The sequence below is a fragment of the Thunnus maccoyii genome, chromosome 23 (genome assembly GCF_910596095.1).
Source record: "Thunnus maccoyii chromosome 23, fThuMac1.1, whole genome shotgun sequence".
Lineage (NCBI taxonomy): Eukaryota > Metazoa > Chordata > Actinopteri > Scombriformes > Scombridae > Thunnus > Thunnus maccoyii.
In genome coordinates, this window is record NC_056555.1 from 22255701 (window position 1) to 22282124 (window position 26424).

Below are 26424 nucleotides of genomic sequence, written 5' to 3' on the forward strand. Positions count from 1 at the left end.
TATAACAACACCTGGAACAACCTCAGCGCGACAGAGATGTGACATCATCATCAGGAGGAGGAGGAGGAGGAGGAGGAGGAGGAGGAGGAGGAGGACGGAGTAGCTGATGCCCTGGGTTTTGACTCGCAGGTGACATTTTTCATGTTCATCTCAGCTTTTTTGGAACTTTGACCAACAAACATTATAAAAAATCTCAAAAAAAAAAAAAAGAAGCAGCATGATACATCCCCCCTTTAAAATGTTGCAGTGCAGCATCACCACTCTCACAAGAAGAGGAATAACGGTGAAGTCAGAGTGGATTAAACGCTCCTCTCGGCTTGTTGCAGAGGTTGCAGCGATAAGGAGAAACATCAAGGTGGAGCCTCGACGGGATTAAACAACAAGGGCGTGCACTCATAGAGACGAGGTTACTACGGGTAACCGCTGCTTCTGTTGTTGTTGTTGTGTTTCCTACACTAACAGTATGGTTCTGACACACACACACACACACACACACACACACACACACACACACACACACACTAACACACACACACTTAATGCCCCAGCTGGTCAGTGGCCTGAATCATCCGCAAAGCAAAAAGCTGAACATTTCCTTCACACTATGTAATGTGTGAAGGAATGTGTGTGTGTGTGTGTGTGTGTGCGTGTATGTGTGTGTGTGTGTGTGTGTGTGTGTGTGTGTGTGTGTGTGTACTTGACCTAAATTGTCACTAAACCAAAACTAAAAACTTTCATCACAATACAGTGAGCTCAGCTGTGTATGTGTGTGTGTTTATGCTTTGTGTGTGTGTGTGTTCATGCTTTGTGTGTGTGTGTGTGTGTGTGTGTGTGTGTGTGTGTGTATGAGAGAGAGTGCAGAGTGAGTGATGCAGGGACAATTACATCACTCACCGACCTGGGAAATCATTTTAGAGATGCTCCACTTAAGAGCAAGCTTCAGTACACACACACACACACACACACACACACACAAATACACACACACACACACACACACACACACACTGGCTAACTTCCATATTACTGCTGACTGTGGTGTTACAAGTCATTCTCCACAAAACATCTGCCAAACACAGCGTACCGACGTGTGTGTGTGTGTGTTTAAGCAGATAATATCTAATATGCTACCAGGTTATTTATCTTATGTAAAACTTTAATTACGGCTGTGTTTACTGCTACTGTTACTGTATTATTATTACATGTATTTCTGCAACCGAGGCTGTTATCGCTAATAAAAATAACAGTAATCATGCAGAGTTTTTCTTTGCAGGATATAAAATGGAGGAATAGAGTCTCTGGGAACCTCCAGATGGCTCTGATCCCATTAACTAACTGTGTGTGTGTGTGTGTGTGTGTGTGTGTGTGTGTGTGTGTGTGTGTGTGTGTGTGTGTGTGTGTGTGTGTGTGTGTGTGTGTGTTTTAACAGTCTGTAGAGGATGTTTTATGTCCTAAAGCTCTTTCTCCTGAAATATCTCTCCCTCCCTCCCCCGCATTCTTCCTCCTCATCAAACTCCCACTCCGACAGTTAACATGTCTCTCCACCATCTGCTCTGTCTGTCTGTGCATATGTCCGCCTGTCTGTCTGACTCCGCCGCTCCCGACGTCACTCCCACGTTCTGAAAATCTCTCCGTCAGGCCGATGAAACATTTAACAGTGTCTGACAGAGTGACATGAGGCTCGGTGGAGGAGTTTAGACCTGACTAAAGGTGACTGCTGACTGTTAACCCTGACTGTGCATGAGGTGTGTGTTGAAGTGAGTGTTGTGTGTTTACACGGTGGAAACGGGTACGACGGTTGAGTGTTGAGCTTTGTCTCCGTCTGCTAGCGCTCGAAGATCACCTGCTCTCGCTCGACCGGCTTTTGACTTGTTTTCTGCTCGCGCTCAACTAACGTTCTCTCTGCCTGCACCTGACACGCTTTCTGCTCGCTCAACACGCCTTCTCCTTTAGCTTAGCTTACTGTCTGCTCAAACTCAACACGCTTTCTGCTCACTCTTGATTGGCTTTCTCGACTCACTCTCTGCTCACTCTCAACATGCTTCCTGCTTGCTCTCATAACGCTTCCTGCTCACTTTCTGCTCGCTCTTTGATTGCGCTCAACACGCCTTCTCCTTTAGCTTAGCTTACTTTCTGCTTGAACTCAACACGCTTTCTGCTCACTTTCTCCTTGTGCTTAGCTTACTGTCTGCTCAACCTAAACTTGCTTTCTGCTCACACTCAAATAGGTTTCTGCTCGCTCTTTTCTTTGATTGTGCTCAACTAACTTTCTTTCTGCTCGCTCTTGACTTGCTCTATGATTGCATTCAACTCACTTTCTGCTCGAGCTCAAAACCTTACTGAAGAGAATGATTGATGATGATGATGATGATGACGATGATGATGAAGGCATTTCGGACAAATAAGATCTCCTTTTTTGTTACGTCGCTGTTTGATTGGTGAGTTTAGTAAAATTCGTGAGGAACCACCTTCATCGCCTCACAGCTCCGCTGGTCGGCTGAACGTGATGATTCTTCTCCAGGAAATACTCTGGACCTTCATGATATTTACATGCTTTGGATCAATTTGGATAAAAATCTTTGGTTTTTATCAAACTGCAGACAGAAAACTGAGGGTAAGGTAGGATTATTCCATCATGACTGCATTATCAGTTGTTTTCTTCAATGTGTATAAAATGATCAATATTCCCTGAAGCTCATTAATTTATTAACTTGACTTGTTTTGTCTGACAGCAAACAGTCAAAAACCCAAACATGTTGAGTTTATTATCATGGAAAACTGTAAAAACTAGCAAATATTCACATTTAAAGTGTTGGTACTGGCTAATATTTGGGCATTTTTGCCTAAAAATGACAATTAGCTATCAAAATTGTTGCCAATTAATTGACTAATAATCTAATAATTTCAGCTCTAGAGTACCACCATGTATAGTAGGGGGTCAACAACAAACCTTTACATTCACACACAGTATTTTGATCCATTGTTCATATAAAAATATTGATTATTGCATCTTTAAGGTGTATTTTTGCTTCATTAGCTCATCTGATCTTGACGTCCTGTCTTGAAAAGAGTTAAAATCTAGACTTTCTTTATCTCAGCACTGTGTTTACTGTGTAACTGTAGATACTTTCTGCTTCTCAAGGACTAAAAGGACAGACTTTTAAATAAATATGTTCCTCTATTTCATTTAGAAATAGAACAAATCGGCTCTTCATCAGGTACAGAAGTAATTGTCATTTAATCAAATGATTTGATAGCAAACGTTAGGCCAGGTGGAGGTATTACAGCATAGACAGAATGAATATATTACACACACAGAGTGAAAGGACCAGAGAGGTTAATGGGGGTCCAGCAGCTCATTGTTAGCTCAGCACCCCCTGCTAGCTTAATCCCACCATAGCCACACACTGCGAACACATTTGAAAACTGATCTTTTTTTGATCCATTTAGGCTCGTTTACAATAAAAACCCCCCCAGTGGGACATAATTAATATTCCAGTGGGATGTAGGCGATAAAATATTAGCTTTTATCTGCTGTTATCACACTCATTGTTCCGGACGGGATTTTAGCCGAAGTCACAGAACAGCAGGAGGCTGCGGACGCAGGTGAGACGCAGGTCTGCTGTGAATGTGTTTAACTCATTCATATCAAAGGATTTAGTGAGAATCACATAAACTCAGTTTCAGGTGTATTTCTCTCTTTTATCAGAGGTGTGAAGGCGAGTCAGATGAGCTCTCTCCTGACGAGACTTTCAATTATTAAAGCGGGTCTGTAATTAATACAGGGAGGAAAATCATATACATGTGCTCCCCACAGATGGGATTAAAATCACCGAATAGAGCATGAAATATGAAAAAAAAAAAATCACCCCTGGAGAGATTAATCCTTCATGAATGTGGATTTATGTGGCGTTTTTCCACCTCTGAAAATGGAGCGTTTCCAAATTTAAAAAGGCCAGACTTGTGTTGTACTGAGGACGGGGGGGGGGGCTCGTGGGGGGGGATGGAGCGTTTCCAAAAGGCTGCCATATGGTTATAATGTAAACTGCTCCCTTGTTGTTCGCTTTGTAAACAACAAATACATTTTGAAAGCTGAGAAAAAAAAAAACAAAACCCTGAAAAACACTAGAAAGAGCATAAAAGTAGTGACTGAGCTGTTGTTTTTGTTGTGGACCTTTTCAGAAGATGAGTGAACAAACCTCTGACATGTCAACCTGTAACTGCTTCCTCCAAGAATCAATTTATAAAACCTGCTAGATGGAGTCTAAAACAGTGCTTAATTTTTTTTTTTTTTTTTTTTAATTTAAGCATGCCTCTTATCATCAGCTCCCCGCTGTTATGTACAGAACACCAGCATCTGTTTCTATTTAATTTGCTGTTTGAAATCTAATTTTGCAGATCTCGTTAAGGACCCGGAGGGAGCGAACGAGCCGGCAGCACATGAAAGAATTAAAAAAAAAAAGTTAAGCAGACAAGAGGAAACAGAAAGGAGAAGAAGAAGAATGAATGAATGAAAAGATGAATGAAACAAACGGATCGATGCGATGGGCTGAAAGTGACCCGTCGGCTGCATTTCATGTCCTGCTTTTTAATTTTACAGGTGAAACAAGTATCAAACAACTATTTTACAGCATCTGAACAAAATCACAACCTGTAGCATCAGACACTTATTCTTAGATTTCATTTCTAATATCTTGGACTCTTATTTCTCCTCCATTATTCAATAATAACTCTCAGCACACATGAGACTGGTCTGGAATTTAAAGGCGCCCTGAGGAGGTTTCTGGTAAACAAACAAAAGTTATCTTTACATTCAGTGATTGTCTGTCTACATTTTGAAACATGCATCGTTTATCTCCATGTTTTCTTCTTCTTCTGTGTTTTTTTTTTTTTGGTGCATTAGAGGTGAAAAACTCCACAAGGAACCTTTAAGTGAAGCTGACTTTAGCATAGATCTGGTTTTAAATTCTCCATTTTCCCTTTAAAGTTTTCCACACTGACAGTATAACATACAGGATATGTTGCGTGTCGGCTTGTTCTAACATTTCATTGATTCTGTATGACGTCGACGCAGATTAATATGTTCAAAACCAGCGGAGACTACCGCGGCGTGAGGCTGAAGCCAACGTGGAAGAACCCAGAAGTGCAACTCCAGTGACGGCTGATAGACGCTCTGACTGACTCTCAACTTCTCTACTTTGTCTTCAACGAGTCATTATGGTCTCAATCTTTAATAAGTGTGCTGCAGCATTGATGTCTGCCGTGTCGGCTCATCTGCTGCTCTGTTCATGCGTGTTCGTACCTGTTCTTGTTGCTGGAGATCCAGTCAGAGATGTAGGCGACGGCCTGACGGTGGCACTGTTTGTTCCCGAAGCTACAAGCTAACATGATGAGCTCCCGCTGTAACTCCCTGCAGACACAAAGAGAGAAGACGAGGCTGTTTAAGTGTCTGTGAGTCTATTCTGACTTATTTCAGCCCAAGACTGAAACCAAAGGAACGTCTCCATCCAAGGATCCCGTCTTTGTAATAAGCAACGCTAAACATGTCATGTGTCACATTACAGTACGTCTGCTTCCAAAGTTTGAAAAAATACCCTTAAATATGTCGTCTTGGCTGGAGAATAAGACTTAATGTTTTCAATAAAAAGCCTGCACAACAAACTGGAGGTATGGGGGAGTAATTAAAGGCAGATGCATTGTGGGAAATGTAGTGCTTCTGGAGCTTTATTTTACACTAGAGACTAAAAGCCAGACAGAATATTTCTACCTCTGCTGCTTCTTTTTTTTATGCATCTCTAGTGAAGCTCCCTTTATTACTTGCAAAGTGTAATATAAATCGATGGAGTGGCAATTTAAATTCAACAAAAGAAGAAAAAAACTAAATAAAAAATCTGTCCTCCAGGTCAACCTTTAGTTTAGGACGAGAGAGAGACACTTTGGTACCAGAAGTGTTTTTATTTAATACTGATTGGACCACAGGAAGTCTACATCATGTGTGTGTGTGTGTGTGTGTGTGTGTGTGTGTGTGTGTGTGTGTTACGTACTCAGTCTGGTAGGACGCCTGCAGGACGTTGCCCTCGTTGCCGGGGCCATTCGTTGGCCAACCCATCTGATGGTACCGTGACGCAACCTGCTTCAACACATAGTCCTGTTAACACACACACACACACACACACACACACACACACACACACACACACATAAAGTGTTAATTAACAGACTCCCAGTTGTCAGCACTTAAGAGACAGTTATTCTGCTGAGATGGAGACGTTACCGACTAACGGACTGATTGATTGATTGACTGATTTAGATACTGATCGATTGATTGTTTACACTGAACAGGCTGTATTCATCTGTGCGGTCCAGCAATTTGTCCAGCTGGTAAAGCGCTCGGCTGGCAGCGTGCCACGGCAGGAAGGACGTCTCCTCTGGCAGATAGCCAATCAGCTGCAAGGAAATGCCCTGGGGGAGGTACCCCGCCCTGAGAGAGAGAGAGAGAGAGAGAGAGAGAGAGAGAGAGAGAGAGAGAGAGAGAGAGAGAGAGAGAGAGAACAGGAAAAAAGGAGCAATTAAAATCGGGGACCATCAGAAATTTCTGGACAAAAACCAAAAAGTGTTATTTTTATTTATTGAGTCAATGATTTTATTTCTCCACCCATTGCAGCAGGCGCCAGGGGACTCAACCAACGTCTACTGGTCACAAAACCTAGAAACCAATCAGCACGAAATCCCAGAACGACACCATGAACACAACGTCTACAAAACAAGGAAATAAACAGGACAAATCGTATTTTTTTGAGCAATAAATCAGTTTTATAACCTTGAATGTTACCACTTCAGAGACAGTTACAACTAGCATACTGTAGACAAAACAACACATTCAGTACATTTTAACAGGATACAGATGTAACAGCTGATCCGTGGCGCCATTATCATAAAAAATTCTGCTTTTCTCAAGCGTTGATGCATGCTGACAGTAGTAGGTTTAATTACTAATTTATTGGATTGTTTTAAATTATAAAAGATTAGAAAAAAAAAAATATCCTAAATGTGCGATATCTTGTCAACTCATCAGGATACAGAAGTGTCCTACTTCCACGCGTTGATGTGTGTCAACTCTCCAGAAAAGCAGCAAGTTTATGGAAAGTTCTCCCCGCGGTTACGGCTACCTACCGCTACGTCTACGCAGTGTATTCATCGTATGTTTTATTTACTTTCCTCTGTTCATGTATATGTTTCGGCCATGTTTTCCTTTCTTTTTTATTCAAATTAAACTAAACAGATAAAATTATTGTGTTTTTTGACACATTTGGCCTTCCGTACATTGATCTTTTATTACACTCTTTCTCTTTCCTGCACAATCCAGGACACACAGAGGTGCATTCTGGGAAATGAAGTCAATGTGAAGCTAGAACCATGATATAGATTTGACCTTTAATGCTCACCCTTATTTTCTGTGGTGTGTGTGTGTGTGTGTGTGCGTGTGTGTGTGTATAAACTACACTATGAACGCATTAAGAAAAACTTAACTTCTAAATGCCACCGGAGCAACTTAGCAGCCCGGGTTACATCCACCAGCTCATGAATATTGACGATCCTCTTTTGTGCATTCATTAACATTCATGATGTTTTGGAGGCGGGAGGAGAAGGCACTCACCTGCTTCCTGTACTGACCTTCAGCCCCGCCCACAGCTCATGAATATTAACGACGCGGTCCGAGGACAGAACTCTGAGAGGTGGTGTTAGTTTTATTGGTTTTATTCTGATTATTGATGTTCAGCCGTGAGAGAGAGAGAGAGAGAGAGAGAGAGAGAGAAGTGACCGCAGAGAAATTTATGACTTCGCAAAGCAGACTGAGGCCGAGCGGTGACCTTAAAGACGGAGCTGTCAATCAAAGTGACTGACATATACACATAGAGAGGAGGTGAATGTACTTTTACTGAATGTTTTTTTAATTTACAGAGGCAGGCAGGCAGGCTGGGAGAGACACAGACCTGCACAGAAAGTTAATCTGTTCGAGATAAGACCCTCTAAGTCTTTGAGCAGCGGAGAAACTCTAAATTCCAGACCATCATATTTCCATAATCTGTCTCATATCCAACCCCACCAACCTCCACGCACTCATCCCCATTCCCATCATGCACCTGGCCTCTGAGATATTACCATAATCCATACCGCCTGCAGAAACTTCCTGTTTACGCCGCTCCGACCAAGGCAGAGAAAGAGAGAGAGAGAAATGATGGTCACCGTGGCAACAGCATCTGGCTATTGATCCGTTCGCCTGTTTATCTGTCTATCATTGTTTTACATTTTACCACACATCGCACTTCCACGTCACACACCCTTACTGTTCGCATGTGAGCCGTCGTCAAGGCAACAACTCTCAAAACAACAGAAGTGTGACTCTTCTGTCTACTTACTTTCTGTCTCTGCTGATTTTCCAGAAACATTAAGAGGCGTTCTGGCAATCTAGTCGTCTGTGACTCATACTTGCTCTTATTTTATTTTACTTTTTATCACCCTCTCTTTACTTCCTCTCACCTCTCATTTCCTGTCTCTTCAGATTGTCTTCTATTCAAATATGGCAAAAAAAAAAAAAAGAAGAGAAGAAGAGCTCCACAGATTTTACACATCAGCATGTGTTTCCAGGTGTTGTACCTGTAAAAAGTAGTATATGTACAAGTTTGAAAATGAAAACAAAAAATCTGGGGGTTGTGGAGTTAGAAGGAAGTGAGGTTACCAGACCTCTGTAAGCTGCTCCTCATCTCTGCTGGAGGCTAGTAGCTCCAGGCTACATTAGCCGCTATTAGCATAACACACCTCAAACACCGACCGAACTGTTGCCGGATGAGTTGCGGGTAATGTAGGCACTGTAATTTTGACAAAGAAGAAGAATGTGTGGAATAAAAAACACCAAATCTCTTGTTCTGCTGCATCTGTTTGGATCAATTTTTTTAAAAACTGTACAAATCAGCGGAGTACTCATTTAAGACGATAATGTGGTTTTATACACCGTGCAGGCTTATCAGATGTACAAAGTATCCACGATAAATGCTTTGAACCAATAACAACTCATAAAAACTCTCTTCACATGGAGTATTTATTATAACAAGGTTCAGGAACAAGACCGCGTCCCTCTCTTTCACTAAATTCAATCACCCGTGCATACCTGTACAAGCGTGTCTAACCCCTTTCTCTCCCGTATGTCTCAGTTCTCACCGCCCTCCCCCCCCCCCCCAACCCCATTCTTCTCCTCTCTCTCCTCTCAACGGGCGTCACGGTGGCTCACAGTGGTTAGCACTTGTGCCTCGCAGCAAGAAGGTCCTGGGTTTGAACACTGGCCGTCCCAGGTCCACCATCAAAGACATGCTCGTTAGGGTTAATACTTCCACATAAGTGATTCTTCTCGTCCTATTCTAGGAACCACAGGGGGATGACGAAGCAGAAAAGCTCATCGAGACACGTGTCCCCCACCCTGAGTCTCGACCCCGGGGTTCCTAGACGATCCAGCCTCTTTGTGATTCCATTTGGTCCCCGGTCGTCCCAACGCCATCGACCCCATCATCCCACCGTACACGACCCCGACCAACCTTCAGCTCCCATTCATCCCCCGGCAATCGACCCCCTTCATCCCTCTCCTCGACCCGCCTCCAGCCCACCATACGCTCTCCTCATCAATCCTGAACCCTCTCGACAATCCAAATAAATCTACTTTTATACTGTTCAAACGGCGTGGTCTCTGTTAGTGAATCTGTTCTGACTAACAAACACCCTCGCTGGTGGTAGAGTCAGGTCGGGTCCAAAATACTGACACCATCTGATGGCCTCAGATTCATATCATTACATTCATATAACTGAGAGTCTCATATCTGTGTGTCTATAAGCCAAAAAAAGAAAGAAAAACATGTATTGATGCTCTTTTTGATGGTTTGGTGTTCTCGCTCTGTTTGGGTCTGTTCAGGTCGACCACATTTGGGATCTAATGGTTCACGAGCCCCTGTTTTTCTGAAAATTAATTTATGCATGTTGGCTTTGTGTAAGTTTTCCAAATGTTAGACCAGCGAAGACCTCCACATTCCCGCTCCTCCTCTCTTCTTGTGCCACCCTCAGGATGAACTTAACATTTTAGTTCAACTACTGTTGTTGCTCTCGGAGTAGTATGTTGTTTTATCTGTTTAACTTTCATACTGTGACCTGTAATGAACACTGCAGCCTCCAGGGGACGCTAGCAGAGCTTCAAACCATGAGTCAGGTGCTTCTGTTCACAGAGAAGCAGGGAGATGAAGCGATTATAGATTTTCAATTTTCTCTCTCAGTTACAGTCTGTGTGTGTGTGTGTGTGTGTGTGTCTGCGGTTGTCGTCTTAACGAGCTCATTAACTTGTTAACATCGTTAAGGGCCAGTTAATTGTTTGTCCATTAGGTATTAGTAAGGCTCAGTGGAGAGCTAACGAGAGACTGCTTCGGTCACACACACACACACACACACACACACACACACACACACACACACACAGAAAGGCGACATCCATCACTGTTTTAGTGCACACTCACAGGGACACAGCCATTTATTACTGCTAAACTAGTTGTATACACACACGCGCACACGCACACACACACACAGTCCTGCTGCCACCAATCACCATTTAGCAGTGTGTAGATTGCTCAACCTTCAGCCGATCGAACTTCAAGCAGATGAAGAATCAGCACAACTGAAATTAATTCTGACATTAAGGATCTCTCAAACTGTAATCAGATCAATGAGTGGCACTGAGAGAAAAATGCTGATATAACGTCTTTGTAAATAAAACATTTTGCAGTAAATTGGCCAGGCGAGCAGTTTGTTCCCTGCTTATAGTCTTTTTGCTAAGCTTGGCTAAACACGTTCTTGACTTTACTCTGCACTGTGCAAATGAAAATGAAGCAGGAAGTAGAGGTAACTTTGCAAATGGAGCATTCAGAGCAGAACTTTTAACATCTGACGTTTAACATCTGACATTGTAACAGTATAAAAATAACATTGAGGTCTGGAATTTAAAAATCTCTCTGAACTGGAGGCGCAACCTACTTCACCATTCTATGAGGACTACAAAAACCCCAAAGACAACCTCATCGGAAACAAAACAACTTTGTCCTGTCTTCAAATCTGATGTACTGATAGTCAGTGTTGCCATAGTGACAGATGCAGGGTGAAGTAAGTGCGTCTTCTGCTGTCAGAGTGAATACTAATGAATCTGTAGTTCTGTTTCTTTTCCAGTACAGATGGAAACCTCCTGCTGTGCTTCTATCTCATCAGTACACACATATACACACACACACACACACATGCACACCCACACATGCACACCCAAACATAGGTTGACAGTTGTCTCTAGCTGTTGCTCATTCAACATGACAGAAGGCAGATGGCAGAGAGAGAGAGAGAAAGTGAAAAAACATAAAGAAAGGGAGGTAGATTGAGTTATAGGGTTTGTGTCAGAGTAGATTTTGGTTACAGTGCTCAAAAAGCTTCAGGCTGAAAACATCCCTATGAGAAACAACTCACTCTTCCACCTCTCTCTCTTTCAGTGTGTGGCTGCAGCCTCACTGATCGCTCATTCATCACCCAGTTTCCGTCTGGCTCGGGTTGTTTTTGAATTTCTTTCCACGCAGTTCTTAATGTCGGCAGTCGACTCTGAATGCAGCAACATGGTTGGCCATCTCGCAGAGCCAGATGAATCTACTACTAGTTGACTAGTTGACATGACGCGAGTTATATTTATTAACTGCCCTGGGAAACACCAACAGGACAAACTGCAGCTCTTAAAGGAAAATTATTCTTATGTTTTGTCCATTATGACTGTCAGTCAGTGTGGCTCTTTTTCCATTTAGCTTGTGTGAATGTGAAAGAAGTAGCAGCGAATGCAAGAAGGTGGTTCATGTTTGCAAATTTTGGAAATGCAAAAATAAAACAACAAAGTGCACATATAGGCCTTCTCGGCCAAATACTATATTGGCCTGAATGTAAAATGACCCTGATTATAAGACTTTTCCAATAGCTGTTTTTGGAAAAAGAAGAGAAAAAGGAGAATCCTGATACTTTTACTGGCCTTTTCTCTTGTGAAAATACTCCCATTAAAGCAGAACCTAAATCACATGTATGAACAGTAGCTTGTATATCAGTCACATACTCTCACTTTCTCCTGTCAGGCTCTTGGAAGCATCAAATTTATTTTCCTCAGCAATTAGCATCTCTCAGTCTTTTTCAGCTCCTCATCATCTGTGACAGCAGTAATTCTTGGTTGCTTGACAGATGATTCAGTCTGTGGTCTGTTTCTGCAGTAAAGGCATCAGAAGATGCTTTGGACTCATTTTCACTCGTCATGAATTTATTTTTTAGTTACACAAGCCTTCAGAAATTCCTGCAGGTTAAACTGAGCTAACGAAACACAACTAACAGACTCAGTATAAAAGGACTTGAAAAAACTTGCTAGCCTGGCAACAATGAGGATACAAACAACCCATAATGCAACACTCTCTGTATGTATTCTCTCCATTCAAAAATAATCTTTGATTTTGCGAACATGTAATAGTCTTGTCCTTGAATACAAGATCACTCTTTCAAATGATATTTCCTGAATAAAAATCCATGGGTCTGTATATAAATCTCTGTTCATACAGCTAACCCTATTGAACAACTGTACAAGAGGAAAAAACACCATCTCGGTTGTACTGGCTGCATAGATGATGACAAATCTGAAATATATCTGTCCTTTTCAAAAATTCAGTCCATCGAAACAGAAATATCTGAAGGCATCATCAGTCACATTCAACAAACAGGCAATCCTTATTGGGAAACAATTAAAAACAAACAGAAGCAGATAGAAACAGTGGATCAGCCTTACTGCACTCTCCATCTGTGTGTTCAGATGTCTTACAGGCTGCGTGACAGATGAAGCAATCAGGAAAAGTGAAAGTGGAAAACACCACTACCACTTTCCTCCATTATAATAAACAGTCCATTTCATTCTGAATGAGTGTGAGGCCAACAAGGCATCGAAATCCCAACTGCACCAAGATTTCTTTGACTCACCTGGCTAGGTTGAAGGCATCATCAATAAGTCCTGCCCTGTTTCCAACTGAGATAATCTAGAAATAGAGAATGAGACAGACAGATAGGGAGTAAAAAAGACAAAGAGAGAGTCAAATAGTAAGACAGACAGACAGACAGATAGGTTATTATACCTGTGGGTTGGTGTGAAGCTGCTGAATTAACAGTTTCCAGTTCTGGAGGTCGTAGTTCACACGGAAGTAGCCCGTTTGATTGATGTTGCCAAGCAACCAGGTGTTGTCATCCATCTGACTGATCCTGTGAGTTTCTGAGACAGAATAAGAAAGTCAGATACTCAGTCAGGTAATCAAAGCGTCAACAGTTTCTCACAGATGAAAACAGCCCCAGTTTGTCCAAAAGCATTTAAAGTCATTCGATATGCAGATGACACCACACTGTACGGTTGAGTTCCTCGCAGTTTCTTAAACATCCCATGAAACTGTATCATTACCCACTTAATGTGGTGTATATTTTTTTGAAACTGGATGGTGAGGTTGTGCATTGGACCAGTTAAGCATCCGGAAACCCGTTTCAAAAGACAAGAGAACTGTAAGATAATTAATAACTTTCTGTTGTTCATTGAGTTTACGAAGTTCATGTGATGCCACTACTCAGTTATTTTCTGATATTCATAAACTGGTTTTGTTTTGGTTGTTTCTCCAATGCTCACTGGGGACCGTGGACGTAGCACAGTGTGACCACGTCGTTGCGTATCTGGCCTGTGATTGGCTCGCTGTTGATCACCTGCTCTCTGCAGATCTCAGTCAGACAGAGAGGATCAGCGAGGACTCAGCTCTGTCCTCACCGGCTCTCACTCAGCACCCTGGCAGGCAACTGGCCTCCTCCCTGCGGCTCCTGCTCACTCACCGGCTGGTCAGTGGGTTCCTCCAGAAAATATTTGATTTTTATTTGTTTTTTCAGTGATGCAAAAGCGGAATAACTCACTGGCTACTTGCACCCTGCTGGACAGTGACCCAAGCCTAAAGCAGCATAACGAGTTGTTAACTAGTTCTAACTGCAAGTAAAGCTGGCAGTTAGCTTTGAGGCAGTGTCTAGTGTGTCATCTTTGAATGAAGTAACCATAGCTCACCATATATATTTAAAAAAAAAAAAAAAAGGGTGGGTGAATTTTTCAGTTCTTGCATGTCAGTCAGGGTCCCTTTTGGACAGCAGGGCCCATCTCAATTGGAACAGGTGAAACATAGCTAAGCTGCCAATGCACTGGACAGTAAGAGATCAGTCTTAAAGTCCTCCTCCACTCAAAAACATGTTTTTCTTCTTGTTCCTTCACTGTGATGTTGTTCTCTTCACTGTGCAGAATGATGTATGTGCAGTTTGTTTTCACATTCATCTGCTGAAGGAGGAAAGTTTCTCTGTACTCACCTTAAATCTGAATTTAAGTAGTGTACCGTCGAGCATGACTTGTAACATCACAACAACTTTGGAGCCAATCGTGGACCGGTATGCAACTTAACACAAGTATGATGTGGAAACTTGAAGCCTCCACTGTACAAATACTTGCATATTCATAGATCATTGATTTTTAATGAGGGAAAAGGAGTAGATGCCATTTTAAGGATTTTTAACAAGGTAAACATGTCAGACACAATTCATTATTCCAAGCAGAAGATTTATTTCTTAAAACATGTCTGGAGGGGATCTTTAAGGGCTGTTAGTTATTAAAGATTTGATTAGTTTGATTTGACAAGATGGGCTCTTTATTGGTGTCATCAATTACGCTGTATTCATGTCATATAAGAGTTACTATAATTACCAGTTTTCATTCATGTCAACATGTAAATCAGAATTATCCTGAGAAACTCTTATTTTTATGATTTCTTCAACATATACTTGCCCCTTAATTAGAGTGCATGAAAAGGCAAACAAGACCAAAGCCTCACATCAGGGAAAGTCCATCTTTCAAGGTAATTAAATCAACGAATCAATCAATTAAACAACTGTCTTCAGTTGTCTGATGATGTGAATATTGGCAAGTTGGATGCTTGAGAATCTTTCCCATCTCTATCATCGATCCAATGTGATGTGAACACTACAAGTGCAGCTGTTTCCCGGGAAGTTCAAGTGCTTGTTTCATGTGGTTTTCAAAGCTGAAGCCAGGAGGCTGTATAACTCATGAAAAATCAGTTTCTTGGCTTTCAACCGTCTGCTTCACAGAACACTTCACAAAAAAACTACATGATCCTCAACGCCTTTATCACCTTTGCTGAAGGCAAAGTTTGTGTTGATTATCGTGGCATCACAGCCTCTCTCAGATGTTGTAAAATTAGGTTATGAGATTTAGTAGAACAGCTTGGAGGATGTTTCAAACTTTGTATAGCAGCCTGGTGAGGAAAACAAAGAAAATAGCTGTTGACCTCAGTCTGGCCCACTTCCTCCACTTCCTTCCCTCTGGTTGAAATTAAATTGTCTTGAAGTCTTGAACTTCCATGCACCTTGCTAGCAGGTGAAGTTGTGTTAGAAACCCTGCTCTAGTTCTGAGATTTAGCTGTCCAGAGTTATTAATGAACCGAACTAGAACAAAGCTTTAAAAAACAGACCCAGAGAGAGTTTTATTCTCTAAAAACGGAAGTAGAATGAGTTTCACTCCTTAAAAACAGGAGAAATGTGATTTTTATTCTCCAAAAACTGGCAGAGAGAAACTTTTATTTTCCAGCATAGAACAAGAGAGAGCTCTATCCTCCAAAAACTGAAGCAGAACACACTTTACTTTCTAAAAAACAGATCCAGAGAGGAAGCTGAATGAGCTTCATTCCTCAAAGAAAACGGACAGCTGGAGTTTTATTAAAAGGAAAAACAAAAAACAGAATGAGTCTTAGTTGTCTTTTTTGTATTCTCCAAAAAGAAAAGCAGAGTGAGGTGTATTACCCGTGCTGGCAGACCTCCTAGTGGAGCTTCTCTTTAGAGGAATGTACCTGTGATTTTTCTCAGTCCATTAACTACAAATCACATATCTCAAGATAATGACATAATTCATTTGTGATTATCAGATAGTTTACTCTATAATCGTTAACTGACCCATGATAACAGCCTGTCTCAGCTATCTCAAGGTAAAAAGATAATTAAATCACGATTGTAAAATAAACTTTAATGGGGATGTTCAGTCAGTGATATCAGGTCTTTATGCAGTGCTTGAAGCGTACCGACAGTACAGTACTGTACCTGTCTTGTTGTTGATCCAGATGAGAGTCTCTGAACAAACAGCAGATGCGTTTCCCACAGCCACCGTCAATGGGACCTGCCACTGTAAACTACAGAGAGAGAGAGAGTGATGTCAGTAATGGTCAATGGAATTGGATCGGGCTTTATTGGCTCAGTTATCAGATGGAGACATTAGAGAGGGAGGGTGATGGTCAGCGACAATCATTCAACATCAGTCAGCTGGAAATGGAGTGAACGACATTCACTGTGTAATAGAGAGCGAGGGTGTAATAGCTGCAGTAGTCAGCGGACATCAGTCAAGCGGAAGTGGCTGCTGGGTTATTGTCTTTCTAAAGAGAGTGACAGAGGCTAAATGTGCTGTCCAGTGAGAAGTGCGTGGCGTTTAGTTTGGTGATTTTTACATTTTCGGATCAGTTGAAAGACATTTAAAGACTCATTTCCTGCTTGAGCAAATTCCCAAACCCTTCAGGCTAAAAGAGCCTTTTAAAAAGCGATTATATCATCTCAAAATGGCATTACCGCTGAGCTTAAACAAAGCTGTTTTTCTGAGAAGTTCCTGAGAAGTTGACAATTTGGAGATAAATGGTTTTTGAATAGCGGTATGATAGACGTGGGAGTAACTGAACTCTGCTGAGAGAAAAGATTCTTCACTCGCTCAAATAATGCTGCCAGACAAAACCAAATCCCACAGTAAATGAACAATGCAGATGTAATTATTGCTTTATAGTCCAAATGCTGAATAGAACCTATTTGCTAATGATAAATTTAATTAATCCATTTCAAACTGAAGCTCTGAGGCATCTGCTGACAACCCAGGTCTCCTAGAAATTACATTCATATACAACTGAACTGTTTTCCTCAGTTATGTTGCACTGACAAACATAATGGCTGTCTGGATTATGTTCACAGGTGACGTCTTTTCAAATGAATGAATCGCTACAGTTATATATCGCTCTTGAGTCGGAGGGAGGAGGCGGACAAGATGCAGGACTCCGACAGCAGAGACCATGATCTTTCCCTAAACCTTAACCATGAAGTGCTGCCTCAACATAACCAAAAATAAGTTCAATAATACATTAATATCAGGGAGTGTTACTAAGAAGGAGTCACAAATCAGGCCTTTAAAATAAATGAATTTATCAGTGACAAATTTATAGCTAAATGTAACCGTGGTTAATATTTATCTTGTATATACATGTATGTACATTGTGTATCTATATTTGTTTGGATATGTGTGCACACATTTTTATTGTATTTTTACAGTAATATGGAATGAGTAGGACTGCTTCCAGGTAGGGTGTGGGGAATGTGCTTTTATATGTCGAGGTTGAGTGCTGTTTTTTTCTTTATTTGTATTGTTATGAATGTATTTGTGTTGTGCTTTTGTTTGGGGATCATGAAGTGAGGGAGATGTAGGAACTGAATTAAGGGGAGACATATATTGTTATGTTACCAGTGTTTATGTTGCATGATTTAAATCCACATAAATGTAATGTGCTTATTATGAAATGCTAATATACGGTATTTTGCGGTGGTTTCTACTAGCAGATATTATTCTGCAGATTTTGGGAAAAAAACCCAAAACTAGGTACCTAGTACTAGGTACTAGGTACGTTGTCTCTGATCAATAAAAAAGTTCAATACTCATCTTCCAGATCACATCATCAAATTCTGTATTCAAACTGGTATTTCAAGGCACAGTATAATTACATTATTTTTCATTTTTTGGAAATTGGAAGATGAATATTTAACTTTTTTACTGGTTGATGGCTTGAGATGAAAAAGTACATTTTCTGCATGATAATGTGAAAAGTCTAGATCTTCTGGTTAAATAGCCATCAACATTTCTCTTAGGATTAGGGTTAGGATTAGGATTAGGGTTAGGGTTAGGATTAGGGTTATGGTTAGGATTAGGGTTAGGGGTTAGGATTAGGGTTAGGGTTAGGATTAGGGTTAGGATTAGGGTTAGGGTTAGGGTTAGGGTTAGGGGTTAGGATTAGGGTTAGGGTTAGGATTAGGGTTAGGATTAGGGTTAGGGTTAGGGGCTAGGGTACATTATATGGTGATTTATTGATCACATGAGTAATTGGTGTAATGTATACAGGGGAAATCGAAGCGGCCTCAGGCGCCATCCTGATGAAGGTGAAATAGCCTAAAACGTTTGGTGAGTACAGCGTGGGGTCCTGGACAAGAGATTTATTTCATTTTTATGGAAGTGCATTGAAGCTCACACTGATCTGCACCTTGCTGAGTGTGCGCTCAGCAGAAGATTGTTGTACATTAGAGTTGACACCTGCCGGACTGAGCTGTGTGTCAGATTACCGTGTCGATAATTATCTTGGGTTAAAGGTAAGATTTTAAATATGTTGTTTTGTTATATTATCTCTGAAACTGCTGTGTAGCCAAAGCAGCTTGTCAGCAGCTGCACTTCTCAGCGCCTCAATTTGATAAAGCACTGCTTTAAGTGTTTCAGAGCTCACCACTGAATACATAATCATATACTTATGTGCACAAGAGGGGAAAAAATACTCTTTAAATCTACAAGGATGCAAAAAGACACCGTTATGTGCATAAATCCAATATGTGGTGTCTGTTCTATCAAGAGGACATCAGATAACAAGCTGAAATGTGTCCTGTGCAGATAAAAGTGACCTTAATGCTTGAAAATGTGACCTCTTAAATACTCAGACAGGCATTTCAAGTGGTGTAATTTGCATACTTTTCTATTCTTGCATTCATGGTTGAAGAGATCCTTTCAGAACCATTTGAGGCGCTTTTTACACCGACCTCTACACCCTTCCAAAATGACCTCTATTAGTGTTTTCTGATCTGGCACTCAAATCGACAGGACGACATCATTTGTAAGTGACCTCTAAAAATCACATATGACATTATAAAAAAGATTTATATGACTGTCGTCTGATTTGCCACATCCAATATGTAATTATACCAGCACAGGTTTTGTAGGGTTGGGTAGCAATTTTGTTTAATCTCATTTTCTCCTGTATTTGTCAAATTAGGGGTTAGGTTAGTGGCTTGTCTTTTTGTTCTTGTTTTGTTTGAGTAGGTAAGTTTAGGTTCCTCAGCTCTAGTTCATTTTTGTGTGTTATTTTGCTGTTAGTCCACCCTGAAGCCTAAACAGTTCTGAATAAACCTTTAAAGGGCTTGTTGCTGGTGGTTCTTGGGAGCCAGGGAGAAGGGAGTCTCACTCTTTTCATGTTGCGCCAGGGTTTCCCCAAGACCGGGTCGTAACAGTGGTTATGTTTAAGCACAAAAACTACTTTTTAATGTCAGGTAGGGTTGTGTTCATGAGTATCATGAGTAAAAACACCCAATATTGACTGTTACAGGAAATGGGAAACAAACAAGAGTCTCCAGTGCCAAAGTCACAGTGTTGACTCAACCATCCACCTCAAACTCTATCCTAAGTGGTGCTATAATAACCCACTTTCTCTTGACAGACAACAGCCATAAAACCTAAATATAGATCATTTTAAGACCAATGCTGTAATTTTGCCAACTGGCAATCAGGAAGGAACATAAACCTTACAACCGAGTAATCACACAGACAAAACACTGAACCATTTCTCAGTAACCACTGGGGTTCTGGTGGGAGACGACCATGCAAATCCTGTGAGAACGCCAAGTATCCTGTGTTCTTTTGGTGTTTTTTTTTTAAACACTATTTTTGGGGGCGGGGGGGGGGGGGGGGGGGGGTGGTGGTGCATTTTTTTTGCTTTTATTTGACAGCCAGTGGAGAGACAGACAGGAAACACAGAGAGAGAAAGAGAGAGAGGGAGAGAGAGGGGGGTATGACATGAAACAGGGGTCCTGCGGTGTGCGCCTTAACCATTAGGCCACTGGGGCACCCCTATTGAGTGTTCTTGTACCAAAACAAACACCAACCAGCTGCAAGTATTGTGTATGTGTGGTGAAATTTGTGCTGAAAAGGCAAAAAAAAGAGTGTTTGGGTGAGATCCTGGATGGAGAGGTGTGGGTAATGTGGACTGTAGAGCCTACAGAAGGACCTGCAGGTGAATGGACGAGGCTAACTTCAGGCTAAGCTATCGGTCTTTCTGGGACGTCTCCCTCAGGTGACACACAACTTATAACTGGTCGCAAATATCAAACATGTTTTAAAAAAAAGTCTTTATGAGAACGACTGGCAGTAACTGGATCTGAGGACTTGAGATTAAAAGCTTTACATATCACACACTGAATGAACTTTATCTGCCGACTGACCGAGACCGGAACAGATCCGCTCCCATCAACCGTCATGGCCAAATCATATTCATAATTAGCTCCAAAGTCATGTGTGTTCCGGCCTTTTACACGACCAGACAAACCCACAAAAACACAAAGTGGTGTGTTAGTCTGCTGGGGAGTAAATCTAAATCCAAAGACTTCTAAAGAGCTTTTACCATGTAAATAATACTGTGCTGAGTTGACTCTGAAAGCTCATTAAATAGCTTCCTGGTGCTTTCTCTTAGTGACCAGTAGATGCTGTTAACACACACACACACACACACACACACACACACACACACACACACACGTTTGTGCAGCTATCATTGTTAGGACATTATTAGAAGCAGGCTTTGGTCCCCGTGAGGACTACTGGTCCCAGTAAGGTCAGTGTTTATGCCAGAAATGGTCCCAATAAGGATAGCAAAACACACACACACACACATACACACACACATACACACACACACACACATACATGGCATCAGCCTCATTTTAATCTGAACAGTTACTGTATGTGAGTACTAATGACTCGAATAAAAGAGGCTTTCAAAGTGAGACCTTCTCTTTACTTCCTGTAATAATCCTCAGTCTGTTTTTAATTGGACTCATTTTGATTAAATTGATTCAAATTTTAATTAAAGTGGATTTTAATTACAGACAGCAAACAATTAGCTTTACACACTATGATGTGTGTGTATGTGTGTGTGTGTGTGTGTGTGTGTGTGTGTGTGTGTGTGTGTGGTGTGGGGGTCATTCTAACACAATCAGCCAGAGAAAGACCCATTTACCAATCCCATAACAGCCATCTGTCGCCGCGGGCAACCTTGGATCAATACCACTGCCTGGCAACCAAATATTTAATCTGATATATATATAAAAGTGATTGACAGGGCTGGACCTCAATTACACACACACACACTGCTGTCCACACACACCGGACTACAGTGTGTGTGTGTGTGTGTGTGCGTGCGTGCGTGCGCTCAGAGTTAAAGGGATAGTTTGGATTTTTTTAAAGTGGGGTTGTATGAGGTACTTATCCATAGTCAGTGTATAGATGTTGACCCCCATCCACCGCCCTGAAGCAGACACGAGTAGCGGCACGGAAACTTTGAAATGTGCTGCTGTGAACGACGGCCGGCAGCAAAACGCCGCAGGTCAGCTGTCTGATCTCGCAACAGCACTTTCTGATCCAAACAGCTGATCTGCATGTGTAGGAATACAGAAATTCTACAGTTGAGAAAATGTAGCGCCAAAGGAAAAGGCTGTCTGACGGCAAGGTAAAGCGACGGGAATATTCTAAATATGGCGAACACTTAAACTGATTTTTTTAGGTGGTGTAAAAAAACATTTTGCTGCTGCCCCACAGAGGTACACAGCTTAGCTTCCTGCCTGCTTCTTCAAACCGGGGGAATGCTGACCCCCATCTACCTTGGGTAATACACTGACTATGGATAAGTACTTCATACAACCCACTTCAAAAAATCTGAACTATCCCTTTAATAGTTTATTCATCAAAGGCAGAAGCCAACCACACACACACACACACACACACACACACACACACACACAGAAGACAGCATGGCTGTGTTGATACATTCAACAAGGGAAACTTTAGAAACTCTACAGACAGCTCTTCACCTCCCTGGCTCTCCCTCCTCTTCCTCCATTAAAGAAACATTTGGCCCCATTTACACTTTCATTTCAAGTGTCGCAAACCAAGATAAAACTTTAAAGGATAAGGCTGGCAATTTTACTAGTATAAAACTAGTATTATTTGTGTATCCAAAGCCTGATATATCTTATTCCTCTGTGCTGTAGACCCCCATCGTTGTCCAGAAACTATTAAAAACACATCAATGAGCCACACCGCTGCACTGGGTGACATGTTCCTTCATTATGAAGAGTTTGATCACGTTAGTTTGTTTAGAAACGGCTCCAAAGACTAATAACAGCATCACGTTTTCAGTCTCTGGAGAGTAGTTCTGTGTAAAGCAGACGCCACTGAGCATGTGCAGGAACGTGGTTCTATTTACAGCTTCACTAGCTTGTTGTGCTACAAATCACAACGTCTTGACTTTGTCCTGAAGTCCTTTAGAAAAGTTACGATGTGATACAAAGCATTTTGCTGGCGTGGTTTGGATCCACTTGTCCCTTGTTTAGATCCCCTCATTTGTTTAGAGGGAAGAGTCACTGCAAATCAATACAGAGTTGTTCTGTGCGTCCCTTCTATCCTGATGGGAGTGGTCTCTCTTCCAGGATGACAACGCCCCAATTCACAGGACACGAGGGGTCACTGGATGGTTTGATGAGTATGAAAATGATGTGAATCACATGCTATGACCTTCACAGTCACCAGATCTCAACCCAATTGAACACCTATGGGAGACTGTGGATTGACATGTTAGACAGCGCTCTCCACCACCATCATCAACACAACAAATGAGGGAATATCTTTATGAAGAATGATGTTCATCCCTCCAGAAGAGTTCACAGACTGTAGAATCACTTTATTTTGTTTTTTTCCTTTAATTTGTCACCCATATGTATCAGTAAATGAAAGCGGTATTTCTGTTAAAAAGTGAAAACAGTGATGAGTATGTTGTACAGAATGAATCAGTGCTGTGGAAATGTACATAGAATTCACCACCATTGTGTTTACATTTGCTTTTTATGTTATATTGTGTTTTCTACTCACTTTGCATTTTATTTATTGTCAAACGCTTTGTAATGTGCGCATTAGAAAACAATATAAAGCTACTTCCTCACAACCAGCTCTTCTGCTGACTCATGAATAATTCATACCACTGTCCTGTTTAGCATTAAGGCTCGTTAAATCAAACACGCAGCTGCACATCGTCCCGTCGTGTCTCTGTTTACCTGTCAGATGACGAGGCCTCTTTTTTTCCTCTTTCTCTGCAATCACAAGAGACGAGCTGTGATGTGTTTAAATCCAGACTGAGATGATTTATCTTCAGTATCATTAACCTGACCTTATCGTTAGCTCACGCTGTCCTCTGATTTCTCCTTGTCTCTTTTTCTGCCAGCTCAGTTCTTTAAAAAAGCATTTTTATTCTCCTCAGTGCGCCGGCTACGTGATGGAGGGAAAATAAAAGACAAAAATATGAGACATCTCCTTCAAACAGCCTGATTTTTTTTTTCTTTTAAAAAACAGAGGAGCTAGAAGTAGAGAGGGATGTTAAGTTGTTTGAAGAATAGTCTGTTTTTTCTTTAAAACATCAACATATCAGTTAAACTTACAAAAACGTAATAAAAAGTTTGAAAAGATTGATGTTTTTTGCAGCTTCCTTTCCCATTTTCTTAAGGTGCACTGGTAACCAGCCTTCCAAAATTCAGAGATGTTGAGTTCATGGGCTTATTAATGGGAACACAGGTATGTTAAAGCAGTGATGAGCTCTGACCTTTTTATATAACTCACAGTGGTGCCATAGCTGCCTTGAGTAATGAATAATAGAACTGTTGGTTTAAAAGTAGAGGCAAGCAGTATGGACAGAAAGTACGAAACAGCTTCTGTATTGGTATAAAAAAAAAAAAAAAAAATCCAAATTGAATTTTTTAGTTTTTGAACAAGGTGTTCCACATGATTTCTGCTGGACAATCAAACCAAATCTAACCAGACACCTGAGTGCTTATGATACTGTGTTGTATCTATTAGATTTCAGCTGAAAGCATGGACGGGGAGAAGGAACATCAAAGGTTCATGATCTTGTAAAATGTAGTTATTTTGTCTGTTTGGAACAAGCTTTAAATTCATAAAAAAAAGGTCTGGAGACCATCAAAAGCAGACTGTTTTGTGGCAGAGCTGAAGGCGTACAAGATTATCCTCCAGAAAGGTAGAGCTGATTGACTGTTCAGTAACATTCTTGTATATTTATGTATATTTCTAAGTATTCTGTGTTTACCTGAATTTAAGTCAAGGCCAAAAGAATCAAAACTAGAAGTTTAAGTCAACAGCGTGTAACACTGTGGGACCCTGCTGTGCTTCTGAATGCAGCTCCACAGGATCAAATAGCAGTATCAGCCTCAGATCCAATCCATCGCTGCCGCTGCGTTCAGCCGTGACGACGGCTCTACTAAAAGCACAACAACAGTTTCTTTTACAAGTGCTGGTGAATGCCCCGGGACCGCTGAGTGCGTCTGAACGCAGCCCCATGAGACTCAACAAGAGCAAAAGAAAGAGTTCAACTCCACCTACAACAAACAGCTTCAGTTCATCATCTGACGGGACCCCGGGATCGACTCTGAGCAGAGGAGCTTGAGTGAAACACAAAAGACTCCAGATGAAAGAAGAAAAAGAGAACAGAGAAGATAGAATAGAAGAGGTAAAGAAGTTTTTGGTGAGAAACTGAGTAGGTCAGAGGGATTGTAAATGTCAGGCACAGTACATAGACATGACAGAAAGAAGAGATCTGAAAAGAAAAGAGAAAAGAAGTGAACAACAGGTAAAAAAAAAAAAAAGAGGAAAGGAGCTGATGAAGTATTGATGGAGAAGAAAGTGGGTCGATAAAACAGCAAAGAGAATAAACTCCAGAGGTTGTGAAGGGTGTGAATAAAACATCATGCGAATCAAATATAAATGAAATATAAATGATGTAAAGGTGGTAAAGAATGTGAAGGAAAACTAGAAAAGTGCTTTTTCAGGAGAAAATGCAGCGTGATCACTGAGGGGACAAACTTAGTGCTTACTGAGGTGTGAAACAGTATTCCAGGAGGATCGTTTCAGTGGTGAAGCACTGAATAATATGAACAGATGGAGGGGTGCGTTAAGGAAGAAGACTAACAGTCTAAAGTCTGTTTAGTGTTCCCCAGAGGCTGCAATGTTCAGAACAATTATTCTTACAAATATAGCCTTACAGTAAGTGGAGTTAAGAGCGTAAAGTTCATCCAAAAGGTGGCAATACAGAAATAAGCTAATTGACAACATTAGCATAATGTGTTTGCCATGATTAACATCTTAGTTTGGCTTGTTGACATGCTAACATTTGCTAATAAGCACTAAACACAAAGTACAGCTGAAGCTAATGGGAATGTTATAAATTGAAGTATTGAACAAACTGAACATTTGATTGGTGATGGTGCTGGATGAAAAGCCAAGAACTCAACAGACTTACTATAATTTGTCATGAGTAAGACATCAGTGTCTGAACCAAATTTTATGGTAATCCATCCAATAGTTGAGATATTTCAGTCTCAACCAAGCAGTAACTACCACAGCTTGAGGCTGAAGACGATGTAGAAGTATCTTAATGTGCCACCAACGGTCGCTAGATGCTCCAACTGACTCCCATTCAAAAAACTACTCTCTAGAAATACTAAGTCAGCCATTTTTTTCAACAAGTCATTATGGTCTCAATCTCTAAATTCAGGCCCTCTAATAAGTGTGCTGGTGGTCATTTTGGAAATTAGTGCTCCGACAGTTGGCTCACCTGCTGCTCTCCCAGTCAGACTACTGTTGCAATATTTCACTAAGTTTAATGTTATTTGATTATGATACCTGTCCTGCACAATTTAGCTAAAGTAGCTAACATTAGCCCAAATGTACAGTGCTTGGTGTTCCCAGTAAGCTAGTGTTAGCTTGGGTCCGAGGTAGCGGCGAGTGAACAAGAGCATGAAAGGCAACTGCACTCCTTATTTGGAAAGTTCTGGCTCCAAACAGAAAAGATGAAGCCAACCATAAACTGCAACTACCGGTTTCAAACTGGCTCCAGTGCAAACCAACGGGTGACATCATACTTTGCTACGTCCATCTTTATATACAGACTTTCAAGCAAGTAGTGGACCGAACAAACAACCAACATTTCCATCCCTAGAATCACGCTAATAAGTGCTTAAAAAACTGCCACAAACGCTAGCTAAAAAGTTGAGCAAACAAGAAGCACTGGAGCTAAT

The 26424-nt window shown here is 41.2% G+C and overlaps 1 protein-coding gene across 1 annotated transcript in view; it reads right to left on the bottom strand.

The window, feature by feature from the left end:
* The window catches only part of LOC121890471 (thyrotropin-releasing hormone-degrading ectoenzyme-like), a 198157-nt gene that overhangs the window by 13372 nt on the left and 158361 nt on the right, over nucleotides 1-26424 (bottom strand). The window contains exons 12-17 of the mRNA XM_042402755.1: nucleotides 16270-16358; nucleotides 13224-13357; nucleotides 13072-13127; nucleotides 6334-6481; nucleotides 6045-6148; nucleotides 5303-5410 (exon numbers count right to left, since the gene is read on the bottom strand). Of these exons, the coding sequence (XP_042258689.1) occupies nucleotides 5303-5410; nucleotides 6045-6148; nucleotides 6334-6481; nucleotides 13072-13127; nucleotides 13224-13357; nucleotides 16270-16358 (639 nt within the window). The remainder of the gene's footprint in view (nucleotides 1-5302; nucleotides 5411-6044; nucleotides 6149-6333; nucleotides 6482-13071; nucleotides 13128-13223; nucleotides 13358-16269; nucleotides 16359-26424) is intronic.